Source organism: Fistularia commersonii, chromosome 10 (genome assembly GCF_037954325.1).
Source record: "Fistularia commersonii isolate RoL2024-O1a breed Wild chromosome 10, RoL_Fcom_v1.0, whole genome shotgun sequence".
Classification (NCBI taxonomy): domain Eukaryota; kingdom Metazoa; phylum Chordata; class Actinopteri; order Syngnathiformes; family Fistulariidae; genus Fistularia; species Fistularia commersonii.
This window is the reverse complement of record NC_141293.1, coordinates 8,931,021-8,940,609: the sequence shown is the minus strand read 5'-3', so window position 1 is coordinate 8,940,609 and position 9,589 is coordinate 8,931,021. Positions and strand designations below refer to the sequence as shown.

Here is a 9,589-nt window from a genome sequence, read left to right as displayed (position 1 = left end):
CCATCGGTACATTACTTTATACTTGTGACATTTCAGCTTAATTTATAATTTTCTGATTCTCTTCTTATATTCTTGAATTTCAGTTAACCACAGTAAACAACAATGGTTTCTATTGATACCTTACATACCAGAACTTCTTATTGGAGACAGCAAATAGACCACTACAAAAATGCAACCTGTAAAAACAGGTGCACGGCTCAGGGGGACAGATCGGTCGTCCTTGGAACCAAACATTCCTGGTTTGATTCCCGCACTCCTCCTAGTTAGTTTGAAATGTTGTTGAGCAAGACACTGAACCCCTAACTGGCACTGCTCATCTGCTGCCTTCTGCTCACAGTTCATCTGTTATGGGTTAAATGCAGTGGCATTTGCGCATGTTGCGCTGTCTGTTTCTTCTTGTAAAAAAAAAATCTAATTCATCTGGCTTGTCAGATTTTGACTGATTGGAGTAAAGTTTAAGGATCTACCGACCAAGGGAAAACCAGAACATCCCCGCTTTGGTAAACTCCTTGTCTCCATAATGCGGTGTCTTTTGTTTCTTGCGCCCTTGCTTTCCTCCATTTTGATAATATTCTCAGTAATTCAAATACACACTAAATACACATTGTAACAAAACAGGTTGAACACGGATGCTGTTAAGCCTTGACAAAAGTCAGGTGTTTCCCCTCTTCACTCTAGGCTGTAACCAAACTCAAAGGAGGCGTGGACATTTTTTAGACAAGAAAAAAATAGTCAGCTCATGTACAGACCTGAAAGAGCTTCCTCCCATCAACAGCAAAAAGGTAAGACAGAAAATCTCACACTGGCTTCCATTTGTCCCATCTGGCTTTATTACTAAGTGATTATCATGAGACATATATATATATATATACATGTATAAATCTAAGGCATGGTAGATAAAGTAAAATATTCATCTCAATGGGTTTGAATCATTTCACCACAACAGAATATCCAATAGGCTTCAAACACCACGTCTTCATCATGATTTTGCTTTTTCCAGCAAGTTGGAGTGAATTAACTGAAAGCCCAAGCCAACAAACAGAGGTCGTAGTATTGCGAGATTTCATTCTGAGATGATACACTTGGGATTGTTTCGCTTCTGTATGAATAGTAATTGTGCCAAACTACAAACATGGATACATGTTTGAGGCCTCTTGACTGACTGGTTTGTCAGCTTTACAACAGGCTGTTAAACAACACACACACACACACACACACACACACACACACACAGCACAAACCACTGGAAACAAATACTCTAGAGTGAGTATTTTCTCTAAATCCCTGACTAATATATGCAGGTGCATGAAGACTGCCACTCCAGAGCTCTGACTATCACAAAATGAAAAATGGGTTGATTTTAGGGGAAAACATGCCAATTCAGATTGAATCACACACATTTCCAATTAATTTAGCATGTCAAATGCTGACTGATGGGAATTGATGTGGGAAATGGAAAAAGCGAATTACTAAGAAAACCTGGGGAATTCCGTGTTACCCAATAGCAGCAACACTCCCCTGACAGGAATTTTCATTTCTGAATACCATTTCTGAAGACTGATAGATCGATAGTTTGGAATGACAACTGATGAAAGTCTTGCTGATACATGTTTCAGACAGTTTGTGCTGTAAAAGAGAAATAGCACCATGATAGAAATAGTTTATCCACGATTCCTTAAATCTTTAGAAAAATTACATCAAATATGATATATTAAATGCATATTTCTGTGCCTTTCCACTTTTGAATACTTATTCCCTGTTGATTTTCAGTTGTATTTTTTAAGATGTTTAACTATTCAGGTTTTGTAACTGATTTCATCTTGGTGTGATTTTTCTGGGCTCATTTTAGGAAGTTTTATGACAGAAATTTGTTAAGAATAATAAGAGATGCTACATATTGAAATTTAAACGCAGAGAGTCTCTGCCAGCATCTCCAATTTGTCCTCTGAAAACCATCCTGAATATTCCATTTATGTAAAGACACCTTGTTATGTATATCAACTAAACTCTTCTTTATTTTTGGCCTTCAGATTTGTTAGCTGTAGTACTTTTCATTCCAATGTAATTTTGTTTAAAAATGGACTTCTACAGATTTTTTTGCATTTATTTCTAGTTATTATTTTGATCATTTCTTGTTAAGAATTTCTGCCTGGTTTCATATAATTTTGTGGGCTTCTTAAAAATTGAAAGTCATTTTTTGTTACAATTAGTTTTTTTTTTTCTAAAAAAAAGACACTTGTTGCAGATTTTTTCATAAAATCATAAATGGCCATTTTACACACCAAGAACAATTCCTTGTTCGTGATCAATCAGGTAATAGTCACACCCTTAGTTGTGTTTTTTCTTGTTGTCAATAAACTACGCTTTAACTCCTAAACCAAAAATGAACTCACTTGAGGGGTTTTAGTGTAAACAAAACAGTTAAGAAGAATATCAAATAGCCATATTGTATTACATATTCTTTCATGATCCTGACTTATGACAACAGATCCAAATTGGGTTTCAGCTTCTGCCCAAAGAGCAGAATTGAATTGATCGTTCATGTGTGTGTGTGTGTGTGTGTGTGTGTGTGTTCATCAGAATCTGTATTTGCAAAAGCTGCGGGAAACATTTTGAAATACTACAACAGATCTACAGAGTGGCATTTTTTTTGTTTGTTTATTTTGCTTTTAGCATTTATAGATTATGTCCTGTCAAGATGTTGCTACATTTAGCCTCCTGCAGAATCTACTACAATTCCACCTGGACATTGACCATTGCATGAGTGCAGACTTTTAATCAAAGAAATTCATGAGTCTATGTTTTTAACAGATGAATGTGTGGCTTTATTTTGAATTGATTTAATAAAGCTGTAAATACTTTGAATGGGCTGCACTGTGGCTGTCGAGTCACGATGCTTTGAAAGCAAACAGTGATTGTTGTGGCAGGTCTGTGCAAGTTTTATTCACTAAGTAAATCAAATGGATAAAAGAAAGCAAATCTCCAGGACCTTACAGCCGAGATCCAGAAATACACTCAGATGCTGGCCCCAAAGATGAGATGCTATTCGAACAGATGCAGAAAATGAGCATCGTAGAGAGACAAACCTCTGTGTAGAATATACCTGCAAAAAAACAGCACAAATTTTGCTGTGCAAGCAAAATTTGTCTGCATTTAACCCATCATGGATGAAAAATGAGCAGAAGGGAGCCACTTAACAGCAGCAGTGGGGCAGTCAGGGGTTCAATACTGAGTTCCCAGGACGACCAATCTACCTCCTGAACTCCGCCACCCGCTTGAAGTATGAGATATATATCAGAATATGATGTCCATTTATTGTACTCATAAATATATAATTTATATTATATAGATTTATAATAATATATTATAAATCTATATAATTGACTTTGTGGATAAACCTCAATTTTTGTGCTGACTGCAAAATCCAATGTGTTGGCTCAAATAGAGCAAAAACAGTCAAAGGTCTGTGTCATAGAAGTCACGCTCTTCTGTAATTAGACCTTCTTTCTATTCAGTATTTGCCTGGAAATTCCCTTATCAATCACTTTATTTCACCCCATTTCCTTTTTCTTTTCAGTACATTTTCTTGGTTTTGCTGATATATAAAAAAAAATCTGGCAGCTTTTTTCACAGCACTACCTAATGTTTTTTTTTTTGTTCTTGACGCTGAATCTATGGTGTTCTTTTTGGTAACTGTGTCAAGCTTTTCATCCCAGCTGTTTTCTGATGCTGTTTCCAGGTATTTTTCAAATTGTGCCATGTTACTTCTTTTTCTTAATATAATTCAGTAACTTTCTGAAATGTCACCCCTACAACTCATTGGTCAACCCTCAACTTTTGGATCAAGGCACCACAACAATGGCCTACTCCACTGGAACTCTGGCTCAGGGCTGTTTCGGGAAGGTGTACAAGGAGAAGTACAATGACAAGTGGGCCGCCATTAAAAGGGTCCCCCAACACCTCATAAGCAGGAAGGACCTCGAGAGAGAATGTGATGTTTACAAGTGAGTTCAGTCTTTCTATATATCACACTGTGCAGAATTTAAGATTACATTTAATTCTGAGGCTAAAAAAATACGGCTTTCCAGCCAATAAGTGAAAACCACTTGAGTTTAAAAGCTGAAGAGCTTATAAGCTCTTGGCAAACATTTTAAAAGGAAATATGACACAATTCTTGTCAAAATCTTCTTCTCTTTGCAACTGGGTTTCCTCTAAAAGTCGTTTCACCTCTCATCCACAATTCAAGATGTGAAAATGAAGTCCATGTGCTACAAGAAGATTTTGACAACAATTGACCTGGATGACTGAAAACCTCCACAGATATGAAAAATGACACAGCTTTAACTAGTGTCCTATTTTGAATTATTCATGCTTGCCTCATTCTTGACAAATAATTTTTGACATATTTAAGCATAATTTTTTTTACTTTTACAGAAAAAAATAGAAAAAAAATAAATAAAGAATAAAATAAAAATAACATTTAAAAAGATACTAAGAAAATACATTTCCTTTTTTGGACTAGGGATATGTCACAAAACCATCATAGAAAAAATGTGCTGGAGAACCCAATAAAACCCATCAAAAACATAAAGGTAAATAATTAGTAAGCAAGTACATACAAAACTGGAAAAACAAACACAAAATCAAAGCACATAAAAAAAGAAAGCAATACCAACAAACAATACACTGATAATTACAAAAGAAAAAATGAATTCAATTGATCCAACAAGAAGACTTTCGTTAATTTTCCAAATGATTTTAGACTGGTGGGATCTAATGTGATCGGGTAAATGATTCGAGCGGACAGGAGCTCTGCATCCAACTGAAGATGAAAAAAAAATCTTCCTGGGAAATGTGCTGGGTAGGTTGTGGTTAGATTGAAATAATTACAGCAATTTAAGAGCTTGTTTAAATCAGATGATGAGAATGATATGTCATTTTGTGATCGAGATCAGATTTTTTTTTTTCTCTCCATTCACTTCTTAAAACTGCATTTCTTAACATTTTTAAGAAATGCATTTCACATTAATGCTGATGTGTTTGTTCTTTTTCAATTTTGTAATTTTGGCTTTTACAAAAGTTTTGGCTGCTTTTTAAGGAAAATGTATCAGAACTTTCAAATTATAAAATGTAAATTCCACCAATAGTATGGGTACTGAGAAAAGGAGCGTTGATCAAATAAACATTTCATAGATATACCATAGGTAATTAATGATGTGTTACATGTATTGATGCATGAAAAATCTAAATTTCCACTTTAGTTTGTCTAGTTGTTACAAGAAAAATCAAGAGGACATTTTCTAATTCTCCCTCTGTCTGTCTCTTCTTTGCCCTCTCTCATTTTCTTTTCTTTTCCCCGAAGTAAATCGAATCATCCCAACATAGTGAAGCTTCTGGGCAACATAAACCTCAAAGATGGGAAATGGGTCATTCCACTGGAATTCGTCTTTGGCGAGGACCTTGAAACCACCATCTTTAAAGCGTCAAGGTCTAAAATACAGGTGGGATGTATTTCATTTTACACCCAAGGTTTAACTTGAAACTATAATTTTGAAAGAATTAGAAAGATAAATTAATTGGAATTAAATAAAAATTACGATACATAGTTATTCTATGTACACAAATTTTATACATGTATATAGTCTACAATGAAATCAGTATTTTGCAAAGTTGAGAACATTTACATCCAAGAACTATGTCTAATTTCATGGAAAGAAGCGTCAAACAAAAGGTTACAAGAAAATACATGGAAAATTGCAACAAAAGAAAAATCTTGACAAAGTGTTTTATGAATGAAAACACCTCATAAGCAATCCAGGAAGGATGAGAATATGAAGAGTTTTAGACATCAAGCGAGTTTCACTTAGGCCAACAGGAAGAAAAAGATGTAAAAGTAGAAAAAAAATAAACAAACTGGGAGTTGTTTGAGGGAGCTGCAGAAGATGTTGATGCCATTCTCCATCTCATATTTTTCTCTCGATAGTTGACTCCAGCAAACAAAGCAACCATAATAATCGGAATGTGTGAGGGGCTGCTTCACCTCCATATGAAAGACATTGTCCATCAAGACCTCAAGCCTGAAAACATCATGGTGAGTAGAGGACCTCTATTCTGTCTTCCCTCTTCTATCATGAATGAGCATTTTCTGGTTCTACCTCTGGTAGATACACCAGATTGCCATTTCATGCTGCACTAGCTGTTGTCCTCCACACCTTCTAGGTGGCTGTTCAAAACATTTTTTTAAGTCTTTCTTTTACAAACTATAGTCAGTTTTTGTACAAATTTTACAGTCCTTTTTTGGAATTGTGATCAATTCATTTTTTGACATGTCCCTTCATATAACTGCAAGGAGTTTCATCCACTAGCAGTACAAGAAACAAAGTCTGAAACCCAAAATTACATATCAGTACCCTTTAAGGACACCCTTGAAACTATACCTCAGAAGTTAAGGTTAATGTTGCAGGCCATGATGTTACAAATAGATTTGAACTGGAATTTTTTCACTTACCGCTACTTGCAGATTTTAAAATGATTATGTAATTTTGGAAACCCAAGCCCAAATAAACATTTGTCCTCCAGGTGGAACATGACACAAACAGAGCTGTCATCATTGACCTAGGACTGGCCAAGTTCTACAAACGGGGTCTGAACTCTGCCATGGACATGGGGAATGAAGCCTACTCAGCCCCTGAGGTACTGCAGAGGGGCAGCCAGCGGGACCAGCGGTCAGATGTTTGGGCCATGGGAAAGATCATTGCTGAGCTCTGTGCCCGGGTCCGCCTCTACACCCCCAGCGTGTGTCCCGCCAAGATCAAGGAGACCTTGCACGATCAGCCATATTGCAATCCGGTTTGTAGGATGGTGGAACCCAATCCTTCAATGAGGACATCCATGGTCGGGGTAATAGGTGATATAAGAAGGGCTGGAGGTGGAGACGCCATCACTAAGAAAGAGCACCTGGCGTTGCCTACATCCCATACTGATGTCAGACACCGGTCTCCATCGCCACGGAATAGAGGGCCGTCTCCAATGAACAGGGCTCCTTCACCTTTCCGTAGAGATCACTCCCCGCTGAAATGGGAGCGATCGCCCAAACCGGACTTTAAAGCACAGCGTCCTCAAGCTGAGCTCAAGGACAGGACTAGAAATCAAGCTCTGGTCCCGGCAGCTGCAGCAGACCCGCCCACCAAGGACTTCAGGAAGATGGCCCTCTATCGGGAAGTTGCAAATGATCTGCCCTGTAATCTGCCCACGACAGGGCGGGTGATGGTGCGCCGCTTTGAGCAGAAAAATGGCGAGGTTGAAACGTGGGAGCAGAAAGAGGTGGTGACCCGTGACGGAAAGATAGTCAAATATGATGGTGTCAAGTATGACAGCAAGTAGAAACAAAAATGGAATTGTATCAGTGGATCAGTTGTCCCTTGAAAATGCAGAAATGATATTATCAAAAAAATCTTTACTGTTTTTAAAGTTGATAATACAATCATTGTTTTTCCTAATTTTGATATTTCTGATGTATATTTCTTTCCCTATTTTGGAAATCAAACAACTGATTTGTACATTTGTACATAATAAGTGAGATTTATTTTTCAACAACATAACATTACATAAAAGCATGTTTTTCAATTGTCAAGGCAATGGTTTGAGACATAAACCTTTCATCATTATATTATTTCTTGTAGATTCAATTACTGCAATAAACCTCAGGCAAAAACAATGCAATGACTCGAAAATGTAAAAAATGTGACTTTGAGAAACAGATATTTCTATATGGACTATTTGAAAATTAAAGTGTAAAATGAACATCCAAACTCCAAATGCCCACAACATTGTTTTGGAAAGGTTTCAAGTTTAAACTCGAGTCCCGACACTCAAGTCCAAGAAATCTGTTTCTAAATCAAGCCAATTTGGACCAGAGCGCATTTGTTTGCTGGGAAAGAAGAGACCAACTCAGATGTGGATGACTTTCCCTGAATGTCAACATGAAGAAAGCTAATGTAACATAATAAATTCAGAAATATGTATCACTTGATTGTTGCTCTATGTTTTGGCTCATTTTTGGCAATCAATTAGTATAATTTTTTTTATCATTTAAAAGCTAAAGTCAACGGTTATCGAGGCGAAAAATAACTAGTTTATTTGCCCTATTGTGGTTAATGAACTTTTGCAGCATGACCGCAATGTTACACAGGCTCAGAATGCTCTTTCCCCCCTTTAACTTCATAATGCCAGCACCAATTGCATCTCTGGCCGTCAACAGTGATTTGACTCGCTGTAAGGCCACATTTTCTGCACATCCACCCATCATCCAGATCAGCTCCTGCTCCACCAAGTGGCTGAATACAGAACTGTGTAGCTGTCAGGAAAAGTTCGCATCAACCGCCACAGAAACAACAATCTGATCAATTAAGACAATTGAGAAAGTTACTTAGGAGTGGGTCAGATAAACAAACTCTTTCAGGATTTAGTAGGCATATAGGGAAGAGTAGTGGAATAATGTTTCCAGTAATGCATTTATGAGCTCAAGAATAACTCAAGAATAATATAATGGTATCAGAAATTAGCAATCAAAGTGTAATTTTACAGGAATCAAGTCAAATGTATTTGAAAAGCCATAACCTCTCTAATTATGATGATTTGTCCATCTGCAAATTTAGGTCATCTGCATTCATTAAATGAAGTGTGTAATTTTAACACTTAATTTGCACTTCTGTCTGTAACATCCACTTTTATCCTGGTTGCAAAAATAGTTAGGACTGTGAGAGAGGAAACTAGAGTGTGACAGAGACAGAGTGGAGTCTGAGGGCCGGGAGGATCAGACACAAATGCACATGGATCTATTTCTACTACTACCAGTAGTTGATCTATGGATATAGGGATATTTGCTTAAACAATAAAATAACTTTAAAAACCTTAATGGAAATTGCAATTGGGGATGCTTATTGAGACCGCACAAATAGGAATGTCCAGCGGGAACGTGTGACATGAGAGAGCGCAAGGACCTGGGTGAAGTTACTCTCACGCGCTGACGATAAGACATGAGTGCAGATTGGATAGGAAGACGGGGAGGAATCAGAGATTTATCATGGGATATCTTTCGCCACACTCAGGTTGTGGCAGCACAACTAGGGGCTACTCTAAGCAAACTGTAAGCGTGAGCTTACTCAAAAAGTAAAGTTTTAGGCCTATCTTTAAACAAAGAGGGGGTGTAAGCCCCTTGGGTTGAGTTCAGAAGGTGGTTTGACAGAAGGAGAGCTTAATAACGGAATGCAACTAATTTTAGTGACTTTCAGGACTAAAAGTAGCCCTGCATCCTTGGAGCATAAAGCATTGACTGGGAGATATAGTTCTTTGAAATATGATTGCACCTGCCCATTTAAGAATTTATAAGCAACAAGAGGGATTTGAAAATAAAATGTTTTGTACAGAGAAGCCAATACTGGAGTAATAAGATCACTCATACAAGTTGTAATTAGAACTCATGCAGCAGCATTCAGAATGAGCTGGTAAGTCTTTACCCATTTATCAAGTAACAATAACATACTCTGGTGAAGACAAAAGCATTTTTTGCAAGATTATCTGGGTGGAA

At 37.1% G+C, this 9,589-nt stretch overlaps 1 protein-coding gene across 1 annotated transcript; it reads left to right on the top strand.

Annotated features, from left to right (window-relative positions):
* The first annotated feature begins 742 nt into the window (after positions 1-742).
* LOC147230309 (uncharacterized) lies at positions 743-8,167 on the top strand. The gene is made up of 5 exons (XM_086153628.1): positions 743-782; positions 3,848-4,004; positions 5,363-5,501; positions 5,984-6,091; positions 6,580-8,167. The coding sequence occupies exons 2-5, from the start codon at positions 3,859-3,861 to the stop codon at positions 7,381-7,383; spliced, it is 1,197 nt and encodes a 398-aa protein (XP_086009754.1). The 5' UTR covers positions 743-782; positions 3,848-3,858; the 3' UTR covers positions 7,384-8,167.
* The last annotated feature ends 1,422 nt before the right edge of the window (positions 8,168-9,589 follow it).